Raw genomic sequence first — 20,974 nt, 5'->3', positions numbered from 1 at the left:
TCAGACAGCTCATTACATACAGTTCCCACAGAGGGAGAACCTGGGAGCTGCTGGCCAGGCCCTTCATGTCACCAGAGAAGCATAAGGTGCTGGAGCTGGAACCAAAATCTGGGGTGTTAGCTGGCCACTACTCCTCCATCTGATATCAAACAGCATCAGAACCAAGTCATGCTCCTTCTGTTCCAGCGTCAAAAAGAGATGTGCCTTTCCCATTTTAATTTCAAGCATTCCTGACACGGCAGTTTATCAGGATGTCAAGCGTCAAAGCTTGTGAGCAGAAATAAAACACAGAGATGATGGAAAAATAGGGTGGGGGGAGCTCATAAATGAAGCTACAACTCCGAGTACATGCATCATGTAATCCCTGTCATTTTGTATCTTTGTTTAGCTGTGAAATCTGTTATAGCAACTACTAGTGGTTTCCTCAGATGAAAAGAGATGAATATAATTTTTAAGTTCTTTGACGATTTGTCATGCAGATCTATCACAGTCACGAGAAGGGGGCACAGCAGACTCTAATGGGAAGACATGTGTAGCTGACAAAAAGTGCCTCTGAAGGCATCCTAAAGTGATATACAGCAGGATAAATCTTCTGTTGAAATGAAGGCAATCCTCACTGAAATCATATCGTAAACTGTCATGAATCAAAGGTCTACAATGAAATGTCATGTTGTTTTCTAAGTTTGAGAATGAATGTGAGTAAGATTGTCCATTTCCTTTTTTTATTTTCCCTCAGGAGTAAGAAATTAAGCAAATACATGGCAGGCTATAGCACACAGCAATTGTGCTGCTTCCCACCATTTTTATGGGTCCTAATAATTCTTTCAAATTTTATGTGTTTTGTGTCTAATAGAGCAACACGTTCCTCCTGCTTGCTAAAACTCCAGTTCCCTGCTCTCCCAGAGCCTGCAGAGCCTGGGCTAGCCTGGCTCCAGCCTGGAAGAGTTCACAGCTTGGAGTCTGGGCTGTGAACTCGCACAGCCCGTAATCCCTTAAGCCTCGCATCCCACAGGAGAATTAAGGACGAGGAAGGATGCAGTTGTGGATGTCAGAGAGGGGAGAAACAGTGCCGACGGGGAGCTGAGCAGAAGGAGGGCATGGGGTATGCAGGTAGCTGGTAGGTGCTGCTGGGCAGCATTAGCTAATTGGGAGGGCTGGCAGAATCCAAAGGGCCAAGCCAGACCTGAAGGGACGGGTGGCACCAGGCGGCAGGAGGGAGGGCAGAGCTAGGCAGAGCGCATGGTGGCAGAGGGCAGGGAAGGACTTGGAGGTTATAACCCACAGAAAGCTGGGCAAAGTCAGGCTAAAGGGCAGAGCTGACAAGAGGGATAAGTAGACTGGTTGGATTTTGGGGTGTTGGTATAATTCACTCTTAGGCATGTTCTTGGCAAAGGGTGTAAATCACTTTTCTCTATAGCCCTGGTGCAGGGAAGGCACACTGCTCCTCACCCGCACTTCCATGCACCCTTCTCTCCCTGAACTCACACTCAGGGAACAGCCAGAGGAAGACTAACGCAACATAAGAGGTTTTCTACCTTGACCTTTTTCTTTTTGGGAGGTGGAAAGGTTGGAGTTATGATTTTAGATCTCTTCAGGCAATACTATGCCTAGCTTAACTCCAAGTAATGAAAAAGGCTATTTATCTAATAGACCTTTAATCACGAGCTCTACTTAAAAATCAATTACGTGATACAACCATTATAGTTAAGCTCTAAATCTCATGTATCTTCCTGTTATCTGAGAATTTTCCTCTGAGATAACAGAGATGATGGATATGCAGCCAGATTTTCAAATGCTCACCACAGAGTACAGGCCAGGTTTTTTCATCCAGCTGTTCTTGTTTTGGATGCTTATAAAGCAGGTTTTCAAAAGCCTGAGCACCTACTGCGCTGTGGTTTGAAAGACCGCTTCCTCATTTATGTGAGCAATTACGGGTTTAGCTGTCTCAGGAACCTGACCACAGCTCTGAGCGCTGAGATCATTTAAAAGTTTTGGCCACAAAGAATAAAGCTAGAAGGTGTCTTGATTAATTTTAGCCCAATCGCTCTAAGGCACAAAGGACCACAGATAAAAGATGGTGCAGTCCCTGGTGGACAAGTTTTCTTGATGTTCTCTGAGACTGCTAAGACTCCACGCTGTTTTCACATGTTCTGCTTCTCTAATGTGACTGCATGACACCCTGCACGCAAACCACATACCAGCCCGTTGTTTGCAGTGCCCACAGCCAACCTCAAGCAGGTAAGCGTGCAGCTGAGCAAGCCCGGACACAGTCGTGATTCGGATGGCAGGGAGACAGGGAGCGAAGGAAAGGGCTGCAAACTGGTGCAGTATTTCCCACTTTACAGTTTTCCGCCTCTACCTGACATGCAGTTAGCGGAGAAGAAACATCACGGAAAGGTCAACAGCTGCTCAGAGCACTTTCAGGTCAGACATGTACTTGGGGTTGCCAGCAATGTAATGGGAGGCAGCTGAAGAGGTCATGCTTCCATTTACCATCTCACAGTGACAAGCTCTGACATTTTAACTAGGTGCTACTCAGAGAACACATTTTCAGTACCTAATACGATATAAATTATCTTAACTTAGTCACTTCCAGAGGCCTGAGGCAAACTCCTTGTATCAGGCTACATACCAACAGCACAAAGAAACTCAGATGTGACTGGAAAGCTTTCTTATATGGATGGCATCATCCATAAAAAAGCAGGAAAGCCGTTACACATGGATAATACTAATCAGAAAATAGGTGTTTGCTTAGTCTGCTGAAGAAATGCCTCCATTAATAGTGTTGGTCTTGATTTAGTTTCAGTTCTTCTCTGAAAGCTACCATCTTTTTCCTGTAACTCTAGTTGCATGTCCTTGTTTATGCAAACTACAGACATTTCTCACCTGGAAGTCCTGTGGTAGCCGATCATAAATGGTAGGAAAGCTGTAACTTGTACAAATTAGTAATCCAAAAGAAAATCTTAGTGACTTTGGCTCCAGCAAGGCAAGATTTCCTGGAACGTCATTCCATGCAGTTCTCTTCCACATTTCCACATTCTCTTCAAGTTGCTACAGACTATTCCACCCTTGCAGTTACTTATCACTGTAGCCATATGCTTTCGCCCTGCACTTTAAAATCAGTCAATGAGTCAATGAGGCCAGTGAGATTTGGCTTTTCTGTTTTAACCTTGTATGGAAGCAAGGGAATCAAATCCACCAGGTCATCTCATTAATAGTGTTGGGCACTCACAGCGCATTATTCGGAAAGAATATTCTCTTGTATTTAGAACAGTTTTCATCCAAAGCTTAAGACAGGAGCGGTACTTCTGAATTTGAGGACTATCTGGCTAATTCAACACATTTGTCCTTTTGTCAAGATGTTCTGTGCTTTCCCCAAGACTGCAGCATTGCCCCTCTTTGACACACGGCTTAGGGTGCGTACGAGAACTATAGCAAGAACTAGGTCAAGAGCATTTCTTTGAGTTCTGTGCCACTGCATTTTGGGTTGTACCACTATGTATCCTCCTGCTGAACAAGTCCAGGATTAGCTGTGGTCAGAGTAATTGTTCTTTCTACATGCAGCCAATGTGGCAACTTGTTCTTTGATAGGCATTGCTGGCAAATGCCCTGAGATGAAATACAGCTAGAGTTCAGCAAGACCAAATACCATATGTGGGAAAAACTGTTCAATGTTTGGCCAATCTTGCGTTAGCAATGCAGACTGCTGCCATAGCTGTAGCCTTGATTTCTTTCTGCCTGCCTAAAGGGAGACTAACCGCCTTCTCCATCAGTGTTTCCAGGACTTCCAAGGAACCAGCATGCCTTTGGACCTCCAGCGCAAATTCTTGCTTTGCCTTGATCTGTGATGCTGAGTAATGGAGGGTCTCGTAAGAGAGGTAAGAATCATGTTTATGTTTTAATATTGCAATGAGGGAACCACATTAAAGTATCAAAGCTGCAAATAAAAAATCAGAAAGGGCAGAAGGAAGAAAGCACAGAAGCCTTTGAAAGTGTATGTTACTGTATTGCAACCTGTACAAAAAGTGCTTCTCATTTTACCAGTAAGTCACTGGCCGTCATTAACAAAAAACACGTGGGAACACGGATGCCAGCCCTAAAAGAAATGATAGCCCCATCAGGAAACAAGGACACCCCTCGGGAAGGGTAAAACGAGACGTTTTCCCAGAAGCTAACGGGGTAAGTCACCGTGATGGCAAAAGCAAACCCGCCTGAACCCAACCCAAGCCCTGGGGGAAACGGCCACGGAGGGACGGCAGGGCCGCCGCGGGGCCGGCACCCGCCTCGAAGCCGGCCCGGGGAGCAACAGGTCGCCGGTGGCTGGGTGCTCGCTGCCCGCAGGGCTGCAGGCTCAGCCCGACCGCCTCGGCCGCGTTTAAACAGCCGCGGCACGAAGCCTTGCCCCCTCCCAGCTCCCGCTGGCCCGGCGGGTCCCGCCGGGGTTAACCCCCTCACGCTCCTCCTCTTCCTCGCCCCAGCCTGCCGGGGTGGTCCCGCAGCCCCGGCCCGGGGCAGAGCCCGCCCTCCATAATCCATGCGCGGGCGGCGGCGGCACCACCGCCACCACCACCAGCAGCAGCAGCACCGCCGCCGCGGCGCTCTGAGGCGGCAGGGGGAGCGGGCCGGGCCGGGCCGTGCCGTGCCCCGCCGTCTCCCTCTGGCTTTCCCGCCCGGCCGGTGAGTGCTGCCGCGCAGGAGGGGTCCCGGGGCAGCGCTCCCCCGCCGCCGCTCTGCCCGCGGCGGGGCCGGGGGAGGCGGCAGGTGGGGGTGGGGCTCCCCCGCCTTCCCCGGCCGCTCCCGCTGAAGGTCCTGGCCGGGAGAGCGCGGCCGCGGGGGAGGAGGGCCCCTTCCCCGCGGGAGGAGAGGTGTCGGCGGGTGGGGGGCCGCTGCGGGCAGCCGGGTGAGGGGGGACGGGCGGCCGTCGAGGGAGGCGGGTGCCCGAGGGAGCGGGGCTGCCTGCGGGGAGGAGGTCGGTGGGGATCCCGGGGGGGGCTCCGTCGGGGCTGGGAGAGCGACCTGGGGGAGCGGGGAGTGGCGGGATGGAGGCGCTGAGGGGGGGAGCGCCGGCCCTGAGGCCGCCGGGAGAGGCGGGGGCAGGGGGGCCGGCGGGCGGGTCTGTGCTGAGGGGAGCCGGGGGAGCGGGCTTGCGGGCAGGGGCTCGCGGGAGGGACGGGTTTGGCCGGGGGGAAGGGGCTGCGGCGCGGCGGGGCGGTGTGTGCTGGTCCGCGGGGAGCGAGGGCGGATCCGCCCGCTGAGGAGAGCGAGGCGGCGGGCGCGGCCGCTGCGAGTGAAGCGGGTCTCCTCCCCGGAGGGCCGTGTGTGGCGGGGACGGCTGAGGACGGGTCGGGGGACGGCCGTGAGTCTCTGGCCGCTGAAGAGAGAGGAGCGGCGGGAGCGGGGCGCGGAGAAGCCCCGGCGATCTCCGGGGAGAGGGGGAGCCGCTCCGCGGGGAGGAGGGCGCCCGCTGAGGGCACCTGCCCGGGGCGAGGAGGGGGGAAGCGGGCGGGGGGGCCTGAGCGGCGCCGGGGAGGCGGAGGGGGACGGGGACACCGCGCTGGCCTCGAAATCGGCTCGTCGCGGACGGAGGAGGCAGGGAGGCAAAGCCCTGCCGTGGCTCTGCGGTGAAACCGTGGATGTGAGCGGGGAGGGGGCCCGTCCGCTGCCGCCGGGGTCCCCGCTCGGTACGGCAGCGCGCTGCGGCGGATGCCGCCTCGGCGGAGTTAACTGAGGCCGTGCTGCCGGTGGCCGTGCTGCCCAGTCTGTACCTGGGCAGATCGCGCCAGCCCGCCCCGGAGAGCCAAGCGTTTTTCTCGGGAGGGGCGAGCTCTGCTGTGGGCTGGGGACCTCCCCGAGAGCGGGGGCGAAGGGGCAGTCGCGCCAGACACGGGCTGTGTCTTCCTCTGCGCACACATGCAGGGGAGCGACCGAAGAAACTACCACATCGGTCGGTGTTCCAGCAGAGGCGGAGCTGCGGTACCCGTGCTACTATGCAGTTTGCAGATCAAGGACTAAGCAGCGTGGTGGAGGAAGAGGGCTCTACAGTTTTAGTAATTGGAAGGAAGCAAAGGAAAGACTTGGTCTTCGCTGCTAGTGGGAGTACGTGGGGTCTGTCGCCGCAGTACCTTGGGACTGGGACACGTACTCGGCCCTCATCAGTTCACGTTTCCCAAAAAACTGCCTGTTTCTTGTCTGGCTTTACAGTGGTGTTAAATTTTCTATGTGACACTGAAAAGTGCTCTCACAAGGAATGCTCTATGAATACTAGGGTAAATGCACCACTTTAAAGTTAAATATATTTTTTTTGTTGTTCAGTTAGTGAAAATATACTTTAAACATTTAGGCAGTCTGCTAAAAATCAGACTTGCTGATGTTCTGGGGAAGATATCTCGCTTGGAATTTCTACAGGTCTGTTTCTGTTTGCAAATGGCTGTGACTTGTCAAATAGCAGGATTTTTTGATGTTGCCTTTATTTATTTATTTATTTTCAAATTATTAAGTAGCCACTCAAAGCGAACTGGGTTCTGGACATCCAGTTTTTCCTGACTTGAGCACTTCATTTTGAGCATATAGCAAGCATGTCAGATGCATGCTGAGGCTACCTCGTGTGGAAGATTCTGTTTGTTTGGTTTTTGTCAGTGCTGCGAGACTCTATTCTGCAGTCCCTAGTGCTTATTAGGTTTATTTGCTTCCTACTCCTCCTATGGCAACAGGTTGTAATTGTTGGTAGGCTTAGGACAGATTTTGTAACACAGAACTGTACCTTTTTAACTTGCCAGTATCTAACTTGGCTTGCTGTATTATGTCTTTTGAATGGGAAGGTGGTGTTGTGGGTGGTTTTTTAATGCATACTTAGGAGTTTTAGTCTACCTGTAACTATCCGTTTTGTGGCTGTTTTAATTCATTTTGCTTTTCTGTTGGTTGCTCTCACTGGAGCAACCTCACTCAAGGAGATTATGGACTTGGGTTGTCAAATGACTGATTAAAAAATGTAACAAACATAGCCAGATCCTTTGTGTGGGCTTCCTATGGACAACTGCATCTTCCACCATCCTAACCCATCCGATCGTGGGTCATTGCCAGCAGGCTCCCACATTGAGCTTTAGCAATCTGGCCTCCGGTTGATTGAATTTCAGTTCACAGGGCTAATCATTGTTGCATCAGTGCGCTGCAGCGTTGTATTTGCATGGATTGCAGTGTTAAACAGAAGGAGGCCAGTCCTGTTGAAACAAAGAGCTGGACTCATGCTGTTTCTGAGCTCTGCTGTTTACAGTTGATGTATCATGGAAGCAGTTGCTGAACTTCTGCATCTTTCACTCTGTCTCCTTTCCCCCTTTTAAACTTAGAGTAGCATTGCTGAAGCTTTATTGGTTTTGGAAACTATTACAATATTTTTAATAATAAGTAAGATCTAGTGGAGATATGATAATACTGCCCCATAGCTGGTAAAAGGGTGATGGTGTTCTCTGCAGATAGTGGTTAAAACCCCGGGAATTGTGTTTAGTGACTTGTATGCGTAGAATATTAGTGACAACTGCAGAATAAAAAGCAAAAGCTCTAGTCTTTTAAAGATGGACACTTGCAAACCACACAGAAAATAAATTAAATGCTTTCATTATTGTATATCTTATTTAGTACTTAACAGGGTTTGTGTTTTGTTTTTTTTTAATCAAAACATAGTAGTGAAATGGATATCTTATTTGATAATTAATGTAAGCACCTCAAAGGTTCACACAGCTTCTTTTCATTGACTATTTACTTGAACTTGGGGAGAGTTGCACTGGCAGTTACTGTAGCTCACTGGCTGCAGCGATGCCACGCTGTTTCTGAGGAAATGAGGTGGCCACATGCTGCAATGAAGAATACTATAAACTGCTGTGTAATTCCGTGTGTCACTTGTGTGTATGTCATTCTTGCAGTTCTCACAATTGCAAATTTCATGGATAGATTTTTTTCTTTTCAATGCTGTTTGTCTAGCATATTTAACTACTACTGAAAGGGTAGTCAGGCACTGGAACAGACTGCCCAGGGCAGTGGTTGAGTCCCCATCCCTGGAGGTATTTAAAAGACAGGTAGATGCGATGCTTAGGGACATGGTTTAGTGGTGGACTTGGCAGTGCTAGGTTAACGGTTGGACTCGATGATCTTGGAGGTCTCTTCCAACCTTAATGATTCTATGAAAAAGAAATTTGTTAATCTGTTAATCAGTTTTCTATTCTACTAATATGCTCCCAGCCAAGTTTCTTTTATATATCAAGATAAGGATAACTGCTGGGAGCTTTTTACATCTGAGGTTTTTTTAGGTAGGTTGAATGCTCAGAGGTATCCTGGGTTATAGGTTTAGTAGTGTTTCTGCAAGTTCCTGATCATCATGAACGTAACCTTGAAAATACACTAGTGTTTTATGTAGTATAGAGAAGATTTGGTGTCAGCCTGGAGGAGTTGCTCGGTAAGATTGTATGTACATCATGTTTATTGTGATATATTTGCCAGCAAAGGGAGAGGAAGAGAGTATGGTCAGAATTCTGCAGATTCTTTGATTTGCAAGAAACCCACCTGCTTTGCTGAAAAATTCTGAGCTTTGTAAAAGCTTAACTGAAAATTATGTAGAGTTGGAGACTTCAGTAGTGTCTGGAATTGAAAGCTAGTTATGTGTCTCCACTTAGCAGGGTGTTGTTTGTATCTGCGGTACAGGTAGTGTCCTTGTAATTTCAGTAGTGTCCTTGTCTTAAAACTGCCAACTTTCTGTCTTGGTTAATATGTAACTTCACGTTTCTAGCAGGTGTAGTCGTTATTTTCCTATATTGGGAGGACATTTTGATAGTGCTTTATTTGCCTATTTGTACAATTAGATACACTTCAAATTGTTCTTAACCAAAACTCTGACTAAAAAAAAAAGTTGTATGTACCTTCTGTTCTTCTGCCCTCTCCCTGGTATAACAGAACACGCTACAGAGGGCGTGCCCCGTCTTCTAGCTTTGCCATAAGACCCCAGTTAGGGAGGCCATCTTCCTTTGAATTTCATCTTCACAAACACACGTAATGTTCCCCTGTATTGTACACTTTTGTATCTGTTTCCTTAACTCCATGTGTGGAACTGCTTCTCCTGGCTCATTGAAGTGTTGCAACTGTACTTGAGAAATCTCCAGAAAACTAAACTTTACTTAGAAAAAGTGTTCAAACTTCTTTTTTCTTAAGAAAACCAAGTTGAACTGTATGTGTCAAACTTGGACAATCTTCACTTTTCTGTCATTAAGGCAAAATAATTTTTTTTTACTTAGTTCTGGTCTTGTGGTATTTTGTCCTGTAGAGTTTCTGTAGATTTGACAATAAACTGCAGCCTAAGCAATTTTCAGTTTCTGACCATTTCTACATTCAGCCCTAGAGTAATAGGTGCATAAAAGAAAACTGCACTGAAAAATAAGAAGAAAACTAATCTCAAGAAAAAATTTAAAGGAGGAAAAATAATATTTTGGAGCTGGACTTTTTTTTTTTTTTTTTCTTTCATTATTCTTTAAGAAAACATTTTTTTCCAGGTAGGAAAATACTCATGGTTTGATGTGTTCTAAGTTCTTATGTTCTTGTGTTGAGCATGATATTTCAGATTGGTGGCTAACATTGTCTTTTTGAATAAGGCTTGGACAATTCTACTGTTCATAGCCTTATTACTGTTCATTCTTGGTTTTCACTAGCCATGAGGGGGAAAGATAGCTTTGAGTTTTTTTTCTTAACTAGATTGGACGACTTCTTAACTAGATTGGACTTCAGGGAAACAAAACTGGCTCTAGTTCTTTGATCTGGTCTGTGTATTCCCCTGTTCTATATTTTTCTTAATCTGTCCTTTGGATGCAGCACAGACTACTAAGCAAGTCTGCAACGTCATTTCTTGCAAGTCAATATTGGTTTTCAGAAAGGTAGGCTGTGTTTTACCAGAGACTGTAAAGCATGGGAGATACTTATGTCTCGCCTTACTACCGATTTTTAAGTCTTTTGTGTTCAGAATCTCTTTGACTTGGAAGCACGTGTGAACTCAAGGTATTGTTGTGGGATTGGGCTGACCCAGGCTCTGAGGTGTTTGTGTTATTTTGCTGTCATTCTTGCAGGTGAATGGTCTGAACACCAAGGTGGAGATTAAAAACATTTGTATTAGGTAGTATTGCTGACAAAGACAACAGAGGCACAACTATGCTAAGCAAAGGCAGTTTGTGCTGGGTGCCCCCCAGTTTGAAGTGGGCGCCTTGTCATGGGCAGTGTGTTCCCAGGTGTCCCCACCAGTGGCACTGTGGTAGATCACCAAAGACATTTCAAGGATAAGCCAGTCTGATGGGGGGGAGAGTCAGTGCGGTGATCGCTGGCACACTCACCAAGTACGTGCGGCTTACAAAGTTGGAAAGGGGCAGAAGTTTTTCTGTTGCCTTTTATTTGGTTTTGTTTTTTTTTTCTTTGTCTGTTTCCTTGGAGGCCACCATGGCCCATGCCGAACTGGAGTCTTACCTAGGCCCAGGTAGATGAAGATGTGGTCAGTTGTTTTGTTGGAAACCTGAGGAGGGTTCTGTTTACATTTCTTAAGTGGTGGTTGATTAAACTGCTGTGATTTTGTAGATTCAGTGTTCTTAAACATGTGTAAGCATCCAAAGTCATCTTAATGCTGCTCAGCTTTAGCAAGCTATGAATAAAAATTGTTGACTTCTCCAGTTCCTAAGGAGAGCCTTGAGATAGTTTAATAGAAAGTAATTACTGACACCCATTGTCACCTGTCAGGAGGGGAAGTTTTGTTGGGTTTTTTTGTTAACTTTTCAGTGATGAATAATTTCTTTCCTCAGTCTTGGACGACGATTAGCAGTGGCTGGCATCTTAAATTCTTCCTTGAGGTGGAATCTGTGGCTGTCCTGGTTTCAGCTGGGACAGAGTTAATTTTCTTCTTAGTAGCTGCTATAGTGCTGTGTTTTGGGTTTAGCATGAGAACAGTGTTGATAGCACACTGATGTTTTGGTTGTTGCTGAGTAGAGTTTACACTGGTCAAGGACTTTTCAGCTTCCCATGCTCTGCCAGGTGCACAAGAAGCTGGGAGGGGGCACAGCCAGGACAGCTGACCCAGACTGGCCAAAGGGCTATTCCATACCATATGACATCATGCTTAGTATATAAGCTGGGGGAAGAAGAAGGAAGGGGGGGGACATTCGGAGTGATGGCGTTTGTCTTCCCAAGTAACTGTTACACGTGCCGGAGCCCTGCTTTCCTGGAGGTGGCTGAACACCTGCCTGCTGATGGGAAGTAGTGAATGAATTCCTTGCTTTGCTTTGCTTGCATGCGCGGCTTTTTCTTATTGAACTCTCTTTATCTCAACCCACGAGTTTTCTCACTTTTACTCTTCCGATTCTCTCCCCCATCCCGCTGTGGGGGGAGTGAGCAAGCGGCTGTGTGGGGCTTACTTGCCAGCTGGGGTTAAACCATGACAGTGGTCTTACCTATGAAACGGGTGTTGGAAGGGTGCCATCTGCTAGGTCATGCATGGGGAAGGAAAGCAGAGTCCTATAAACTGGAACGTTATAGATTAAAGCTGGAAGGTTTTACTGAAAGGTTGAGATTAAAGAAGCTACAGGATGTGACTTGTAATAATTGCCATCAACTATGGTAACATCAGGTGGCTGATCCAATGCATTGTGTAACTGTTGTGATATGACATATTGTACATAGTCAGAAGTGCAATTCATACATTGTTCCTTTAGTTTTGTTTCCCTTGGAGCTGTCCCAATGCTCTGCTTTGTTTTTGAAAACTCACTGACCTGGAACTGTGCATAATTGGTTTCCCCCCCCTCTTTCAAGTACAGTGTATGTAGTAGACCATATTATTCACAGACTTCAATCTTTTTTTTTTTTTTCCTTTTCTTTTCTATCCTAATTGGCTTGCTTTTACAACTATTGATGTGTTCAATTTCTACAGAAGATTGCAGGTTATCTTGCACTTTCCTATTTGCTTGCACACAACTTAACGAGCTCTCTCTTGTTTTTGCCAGAGATGGTGCTCTGAGTCATTTCCACAAGAGGCTTCTGTACTACTCCGGAGCAGGAATACGTTAAAGAATAAAAGGCGTGAGGGTGCACCAGTGTTTTCCGGGCTGGAAAGGTAACCCCCAAGTGAATGTATTGAAGATTTCTAGACTTGGTGGGACAAATATCTCTACCTCCAATTTTATGAATACTGCTAGCTATGGCTGTGGAACTCTGTTTGCTGCTGCTGCTGCTGTTTTGTGGAAGTACTATTTCAGAGGTACAGCCTATATACAAACCGCCTCCTGGGACTTTGGATTTTGGATTTGTACCAGCCAAGACGTATGATACAGGTGCATACCATGAACCTGGGCCAATAGGAATTTTGTTTAAAATAGTAAATGCATTCCTGTACTTAGTGCAGCCAAATTCTTTTCCTCAAGGTAAGTAGATAAACTTTTTTTTTTTTTTTAAATAAAGGTTTGTTATTGATGCATTCATCCTATTGTAGGTACCAAGACCATCATCTGGAACTAAATTATGTGAAGAGCTTTGTTAGTAGCACGTGTTATGGCCTGGAAATGTGTACAGTTTCATATAAAGTAACATTTTTCTGCATCGCGTAGTGTGTTTGTGTGTGGTTGTTAATGAAAATGAAGTGTTGATGAAATTTCACAGACCTTTGCTTACTTATCTCAAAGCTTATCTCTCTCACTGATGCATTTGAGGCTCTTTTTTTTTCTTAACTGAAACTTATGTGTGCTCAGAAGCATGGAATAGGAGTAAAGCATAAACTGCTTTATATTTAATATTAAATCCATAAGAGACAGCTCTGAGATTTGCATATTATGATAAACTAGTGGTTATAATATTATGAGATTTAGCCTAGGAAACGGAAACTTAGCAACTTGAAATAAATTTCATTTGTTTCCATATCTGTGCATTCACAGTCAAGTTTTATATAAGGGCAGTTCCATTACACAGCCATGTGTAATGTCTTGTTCCTTGGTGAGCTGAAGTTAAGACTTGAAACTGCATTTCCTTTATTGAGTTTTTTTTTTTTTCCATTCCTTTCCTACTAAATTCTCTCTTCTTCTAAAGGAAAAGTTAAGATATTAGAGAAGTGTGTGCTTATTGAGATTTCATTGATTAAAAGGTGCTTTTGAGAATTCTGTGTTTGCGGATTGTTAGTTGTATCAATTTAACTTTCCAACATGCTCTTTGTTTCATTTAGCTCTTAAAAGAAAATGCTAGTGTGTTTGAAATAGTATTGGCATTTAAAATTATATTGAGGAGAAGTTTTAATAAAAGCTAAGAATGGTTTTGTTATTGATTCCTTTTGGTGGTTTAGATGTAACTGTGTATAAAAGTAGTTTATATTATTTTGTAGTACATCTTTTAATTTATGTATTAAAACCTTTAGTAACTTAAAATCTCAAATTCTTTGGTCTCATACCTGTATGATACCTGTGAACTATTATTTGCTTGTATTTTTGACATTTCTTCAATAACTGTAGAAGAATGAGCTCAAATGAACTTGAATGAATGAATTCTATTTAAACAAGTGCCTGGAGTCCCAGGTGTTAACCTGGAGAGCAAAAACCTGGCCTGTTCCCTGCAGGATCTGTCTTCTGAGCAGGTCTTACACAAGGTGTAATAAGGGCAATTGCATGAAGCTGACATTAATGTCACCTCTTGTCAGTGACATGGACAGTGGGATTGAGTGCACCCTCAGCAAGTTTGCCGATGACACTGGGCTGTGTGGTGCAGTCGACACGCTGGAGGGAAGGGATGCCATCCAGAGGGACCTTGACAGTCTGGAGAGGTGAGCCCGTGTGAACGTCATGAAGTTCAACAAGGCCAAGTGCCAGGTCCTGCACATGGGTTGGGGCAGTCCCAAGGACAAATACAGGCTGTGCGGAGAATGGATTGAGAGCAGCCCTGAGGAGAAGGACTTGTGGGTGTTGGTTGCTGAGAAGCTCAACATGACCTGGCAATGTGCGCTTGCAGCCCAGAAAGCCAACTGTATCCTGGGCCGCATCAAAGAAGCGTGGCCAGCAGGTTGAGGGAGGTGATTCTCCCCCTCTACTCTGCTCTCGTGAGACCCCACCTGGAGTCCTGCATTCAGCTCTGGGGCCCCCAACATAAGAAGGACATGGACCTGTTGGATTGAGTCCAGAGGAGGGCCACGAAGATGATCAGAGGGCTGGAGCACCTCGCCTGTGAAGACAGGCTGAGAGAGTTGGGGTTGTTCAGCCTGGAGAAGAGAAGGCTCTGGGGAGACCTTATAGCAGCCTTCCAGTACCTGAAGGGGGCCTACAAGAAAGCTGGAGAGGGACTTCTTACAATGGCATGTAGTGATAGAACAAGGAGTAATGGCTTTAAACTGAAAGAGGGTGGATTGAGATTAGATACACGGAAGAAATTCTTCACTATGAGGGTGGTGAGGCACTGGAACAGGTTGCTCAGAGAAGCTGTGGATGCCCCCTCCCTGGAAGTGTTCAAGGCCAGGTTGGATGGGGCTTTGAGCAACCTGATCTAGTGGAAGGTGTCCCTGCCCATGGCAGAGGGGTTGGAACTAGGTGATCTTTCAGGTCTCTTCCAACCCAAACCATTCTATGATCCTTTTGGAGGAACTGTTTCCAGATATCCCTGCTTTTGTGGCTCTTGCCTTTCATTAGATATGCGGATGAACTATTTGTCTCTCTGTGAGACCTGATATGTTAGGATTGGCATCTGCATTCAACTCTTAGAAACAGGCCTTTGTTCTGTCTAAAGCCCTGCTCGAATATTTATTCTCTTGCGATTGTGTAAACTTGATTTCAGTGAGATGTTTACTGTGTCTTTATATTAACGGGAATTTGGTCTGTAACCTTATATGTCAAATTTAATATTATGTGTCCTAAGCATGTAAATAATCATTGAGAATACAATTTACGATCAAGATTATAGTCCTGTGGGACTGCTTGTAGTAAGTTTCGCATCAAGTAGGTGTTGTGAAATCCAGTATTAAAGAGAAAGGAGACATCCTGAGGTAAATCAGTTGTTCTTAGCTTGTAAGCTAAGTTGTTCTTAGCTTGTAAGCTTTGAACATCTCATACCTCTCTTTCCTTCCTCACAGATAACATTTTGCCAAATCAGTTGTTTTTAGAAGTTTGGCTTTCGGTGTTTGCATTAGGTGAAGTCCTCTTCCCATGCCCCCTCATACCTCACTGCAAAATACAGATTTGACGGGTCATGTTGGTTTGAGTCATGCCATTTAATTGGTTAATCCCCATAATCTCTTTTGCCATATGCTGTTCTGTTTTCACATTCAGTGTATTAATGGTGTACTTACGTACTTACATATTTGAAAAGCTTTTTCTTTTAACTGCCAACTTGAAATAGAGTTAATTCTGATTCAGAGATGAAAATAAACACAGTCACAAATGGGCACAGAAAGCAAGCCTTTTGATGTTTCTAATGCTAAACATCATTCTGATTGGGCTGGTGCTTCAGAAGAGTTAGCTCCAGGTTGATGCCCCAGTGTGTTGCATGTAACCATAACATAGAGGAGAAGTGTGATTCGTGTGCAGGACTTGGCATCAGTCACTGAGACCTTTGATCTTAGTAGTCTTACATTTTTTTTCCTAGTACTTGGAAGTACTTGATGTTTGGTTTTCCAATTTACTGTTAGTACTCTTAGCTGGGAGGAAGAAAAGTGACAGGATCATCTAATTGCATGTAGATATTCCTGCCTTTGCAAGTAATTGTTGTGCTTGCAGTAGTGCTCCGATGGAGCTGAATAAGTTACACTATAACATTCATACTCCTTCAGTCCTGGGTATGCCTTTTAGGAAGAAAGGTAGTATGATAAAGCAAAATATGAAGTACATCCGAGTTTTTGGGAAATGTTCTTAAAGTATTTGTGTGCTGCTAAGCCATAACATTTATTTAAATGTTCTTATGTTACTTGAAAGGGATCACTTCATTTAAAGAAAAAAAAAAAATCAGTCAAATAATTGTACTTTTTTTTTTTGTTTGTTAAATCTAAGTCAGTAATTATTTACGCACTTCTAAACTTGTTCATGCCATCTGGTTTGTGGACATACAACCTAATCTAAGTTTAGACTTAGTAGGTAAGTTATTAATGGGATTAAATGTAGTGCTCACATAAAGCACAGTAACAGAACCAGGGCAAGGAACTCTAACTCCTTAAGTTTTTTTTGAACAGCTGAATCTTTAAGACCAGCACTGTGCTCTCTGGATATGGCAAGAAACCAGTTTAAAAAAAAGTGAACTAGGATATCTGATTGCAGTGCTTCAGTGAGTGTAAATAGATTCTGCGTTCAGCTCCACCAGTCAAATACTTTCGTCCTCACTAGATGCTGTACTGGTGTAAATGGGAATGAACTTACTCCAAGCATAAACTGTTACGCAGGGAAGCAGCCTCCACTTTGAGTTAATGATACACTGGGGCGGAAAAGACTGGTCACTGGTTTGCAACCTGAGGCTCAGTAGGTCACTTTAATCCTGCTGTGCCTTGGTTTCTCTATTTGTAAAATGGAGATGGTGGTGCTACTGCTCCTTTTGTTGAGGATTGTGTAGGATACAGCATCGTTATTCTTTCCTGTTAATAGCACCGCTTACAATAAATAGATGATAACAGGAATATTACAAGTTGCTACTATCACTCAGCTAAGAGGACATTTAACAAGACAAATTGTTGGTTTTTCTCTTACTTAGAATTTGTCATAAACCGAAGTGTGAATTTATTAATAATGTTAAGTCAGTTCATGGTTGTGACATGGTGCATGTCACCTGTTGTGTTGGAGACCTTCAGATGTGAACTTCATGTAGATAGAGAATGGTCAGTATGATCCTCTGGCTGCTATGAATATCTTATCATGGCTTTGTCTATGTTCCCATGGAAACCAGTTGTTAGTTGCAGTAAAATTATGTTAATCTGAGATTCCACTTGCTGGCAGGATGTGCACAACAAATCTTCGGCTTCACAGCTTGTGTCTTGTAACGAAAATCTGAAGAGTTCACAAAGGAAACAAGCTGGGAATAAAGGCCCTGCTCCTATTTTTAGGTGAAATAAGAAAAAGAACTTACAGGTCTGTTGACGTTACTCTACCCGAATGTATTGCAGGACAGCTGTGCCACTTATGTTGAGTTACAACTGCTTTGTACCAGCTTCTGCTTTTTCTGGATCACCCTGTTTCTGCTGAAGCAGGAATAAACCTTCAACATCAAAATCAACCCTTGAATGCAGGTATTTCCTGGGCAAAACATAGTATGAAGAGTTAAATGTACTGTTTGCCTGTGGGTAACAAGAACAAACTGGTTTTTGGACCTGGACTATGCCTCTCAATTCTTCTGTTTGTGGAGTCTTACTTGTTGAACAGTTTGAACTTAAGACTGAGAATCAGAACTTCGCTATTTTAATGCAAAGTTCTGTCTCTGACCCCTTTTGGTCTTCCTTTCTTCTCACCTGGTCAGCCTTTAAAGCAGCTGCAAATTTTGGGAGTTCAGCAAGTTAGTCTTGTGTTCTCTATCTCTGCAATTAAAACATTGTAATGTTTAAAAAAAAATAAATCACATAACCTGATGTGAAAATAAACAGTGTATCTCTAGCTAATATAGCTGTAGTAGAAAATGCGTATGCAAACCCCTGTTGTTGTAGGTAGGTTTGAGCTCCTAGGATATTGATTTTTTTTTTAATATATTAGCTATGTCAGATGTGAGGTTCTAAGGCAAATAATCAAAATGCCATATCACCCCCTCAGTTAAAATCTCAGTGAGTCAGAATTTAATTTTTTTTGTGTAAAACTAACTTCTTTGCCTTTTGCAACTGCTTAGTTCTTGGTTGTCCGTTTCTACTTTAGTTTTGCTTCCTGTTAGTAATAAATCTTCCACAGCTCCCATACAAAAAAAGTGCATGTGTCTGGGTGTTGCAGCATTGGGAATAAACTCAGCTACGCATAGCTAGTAATGCTTTTTTGTTTTTAAACTTGACACTTTCCCAGGAATGTTGGGCATATCTGCACCAGCATGCACTGAAAGGACTGCATCTGGCTTTGGCTTGAGCTCTGACTTCGGTGCAGATGCTGCAGTTCAGCAACATAAGATAGTGCTCTGGTACCCAAAGCAATTATGACCTTTTATAAAAACTTCAATGACAATATCCTTTTTCCAGCTTTGTGAAGTCTCAGTTTTAGTTTGTCTGTGAAACTGCACTGATGTGATAGACTGCTTTTTTGAGCTAGTGTTTGACAGCTACCCCCTATGCATGTTTTCTTAAAGCTCATGTCCTGGAGCTGGGTTGGGAGCACAGATGCAAATGCTGGTGCCGGAACTGAGAAGAAGGGAGGACTAGCAAGACCTGCCCTTTAGTAAGTTAGCTGTTAGATTGGCTAACCTGTATTGTGAAATGACAATTTCCGTAAGCTGTAGAGTCAGTGCCTTCACCACATGCCTGTAACTGTTTTTTTTTTTTTTTTTTTCCAGCACTGTGGCTAGAGCTGTGATATGAATTTAGGGTAGTGGCTGAAGTGTGTATATCAAAAAAGCAGGTTTCGGTGACAGAGGTTACATGTAGCAAGTAGCAGTGGTGTCATTTGGGTAGAACTGGGATAAGAAGGGGGAGTTATAGTGCTCCTTTGTTTGGTAATATGGTGTGTACATTGAAAGAAATGTCTTGTCTAACATTGGAAATACTGGGGAGGATGGAGCAGCAGGAAGATACAAGATAAATTAGCCTCTTTTCTCTGCCTACTCACATACATTTAAGGAAACAGCATTTTAAAAATCATTGCTCATTTCACGCTGGGAAGTTAAGAGATGCTCTACTTGATGACATACCCGTGAAACAAGGAACACCAAGAACATTTCTGAAGCCAATTTAAGACCTGCTTTTTTATTTTCTTAGGCAGCAGAAGAGTAATTCCTTTTTCCCTGAACTATTCCAAACTGCAGCCTATCTAACAGATTGCTTGTCAAAAGGATTTTTCGTGGACAGGGAGGAGACAGAGGTTTTAGGGAGGGGAGGCTTATACGGATTATGTACTAGAGGCTACCGCAGAAAACTAGAGTTGCAGACATTAACACTTCTCTGATGTCTTCCTGCCCAGCTCTTTTGGATTATGTAAACAGGACTCTTTTTTGCAGACAGGTATTATATGGAAAATATGCAACTAATTTTTTAATCAGTGTAGCATAGCTGATCATCTGAAAATCTTGCACTATACACACATCTGGAATTCTTTCTCTACAGTATCTGCAATGCTTGCGCTGATCTGGTTTAATACTGCCTGCCAGCTGTGCCTAGGAGAAAAAACGTGCCTTGACTGCAGTTGGAAAATGTCAATCCAGCTTCACAGTTTCAACACTATTAGGACAGAAGGGAGAAACTAATGAAAATGAACCTCAAGCAGAGTTTGAGGGAGTTGGGTTACTTTCTGTGGGGAGGGTGTTCAGAAGCGGCATTACCACAGATGGCTGTGGTAACAGGCTGGAGGGCACCTCAAGCGCTAGTACCTCTTCGAGGCTAGATTATAACAATAAATAAAATGGGCCTACAGTTGTGTGGTATTGAGACGCGGCTCATACTTCCCAAACCTAAACCGCCTTCTACCCCTTCCAAATTAGAGAGCTATGTCCTTTCTGTCCGTTGGGAATGTTTCCTCACAAGTGGGTTGGGTGTTTTCTGGGCAAGGTACTGAGTTGGCTCAGGAAACCTGCTAATAGTTACCACATGGGCAATGCCAGGCCAGTGCTTGAAACTGTCCCAACCCTATTCTGTTTGTCTATGGACATTACTGGGAGACACAAGGTATAACTAAAGAGCTGATCAGCAGCGTTCCCTGCCTCGGTGTGCAGGGGATGAGTTCTGGGCACAGCTAAATCCAGGGGTGCCAGCTACAAGGAAGGGAAGGGTGGGAGGTACGGGATGGTATTGTGACAGACGGTGGCGTTGTTCGTTTGTCATTCTAGGTAAAGAAGCTTCATTGATAGGGTCTGTATATTTTTAAAGAAAAAAGCAAAAGTACCATGTCCTAAAAATGCGTGTATCTAGATAATTAGTACTACTGTATGGTGTGTGTATTGGGGTGGTAATGTTAGATATGTTGAATGTAGTGTGGTGTCTGTGTACTAGCAATTGCAGTAAAACACCAAATTAAGCTCTGCGTGCATTCATTAACTTCTCTAAAATATTGCCCATTACATTTAGTATCTCATAGCAAAGAGCTACGCAACTTGAGCATCAACTTGGTCAAAGCCTAAGTTTTGCCTTTCAGATGCCAGTGCACAATCACAGTCAGAGTACACCATGTGAAGAAGGCAGTTCTTTGTGTCCCTCCCTCTGTTAACAGGAAATCTAAACCACTAAAAGCGTGAAAGCTTATTTGAGACTTCCAGAGCATACCTGCAGCATCTTGTACGGTGAGAAGTAGGATGGAACAGGTTTTGGGTCAGCCACGTTCTCTGGTAACGAGTATTGTGTGTGAACCTCTTTGAAAGTTATCTGTGACTGCAGTCATCTTACGGGTTTTCAGGCCACTCTGCTGAGGTTCCATGATTTTCCTAGCTTAACAATGGCAACTACTCTGCTGTCCATCCTCCCTCTCCATTTAATTTTTAAAAGCTTATCTATCCACATAGTGTTGAACCTCATTCTCTTTTCTAACTCGTGGAACTGACGGGGAGAGAAAGGGGGGATGTCACTGAACTTACTTGTTCACAAGCCTCTTGTTTTCACAAGCCCCTAAGGGACCTCTCAATTCCTTCATCGTCTTGGCTGTTATGAAGCATTTTGAGTTAATCATGTGAGATACTGTATGGATACTGCCTGTTACTGGAAAAGCAGTCATCTGACTTTCTCTTTTCTTTGTTATAGACCATCATAATTAGATAACATTAGCCTAACCCTCTCATTTTTTTTGCTGACAGTTTGCTTAGGTTGTTGTTTACAGAGCAACAAACTCCTAGGTCTTGTTCAATG

General features: G+C 44.5%; 1 protein-coding gene across 10 annotated transcripts in view; it reads left to right on the top strand.

Annotated features, from left to right (window-relative positions):
- Nucleotides 1-567: 567 nt before the first annotated feature.
- Nucleotides 568-20,974, top strand: part of PROM1 (prominin 1) — a 71,811-nt gene continuing 51,404 nt past the window's right edge. For 5 of the 10 annotated variants that reach the window (XM_087736530.1, XM_087736529.1, XM_087736531.1 and 2 more), the window contains exons 1-2: nucleotides 4,518-4,677; nucleotides 12,015-12,431. In XM_087736530.1, the coding sequence (XP_087592656.1) occupies nucleotides 12,209-12,431 (223 nt within the window). In that variant the 5' untranslated portion in view covers nucleotides 4,518-4,677; nucleotides 12,015-12,208. Of the gene's footprint in view, nucleotides 696-3,773; nucleotides 3,879-4,044; nucleotides 4,180-4,516; nucleotides 4,678-4,821; nucleotides 4,901-5,239; nucleotides 5,357-5,583; nucleotides 6,267-12,014; nucleotides 12,432-20,974 lie in introns of those variants that run through there. The other 5 variants (XM_087736524.1, XM_087736523.1, XM_087736525.1 and 2 more) reach the window with 5 other exon arrangements.

Source organism: Nipponia nippon, unplaced genomic scaffold, assembly GCF_047370975.1.
Source record: "Nipponia nippon isolate SJK-2023a ecotype South Korea unplaced genomic scaffold, ASM4737097v1 scaffold_6, whole genome shotgun sequence".
Taxonomy (NCBI): Eukaryota; Metazoa; Chordata; class Aves; order Pelecaniformes; family Threskiornithidae; genus Nipponia; species Nipponia nippon.
This window is presented reverse-complemented; position numbering and strand designations above follow the sequence as displayed.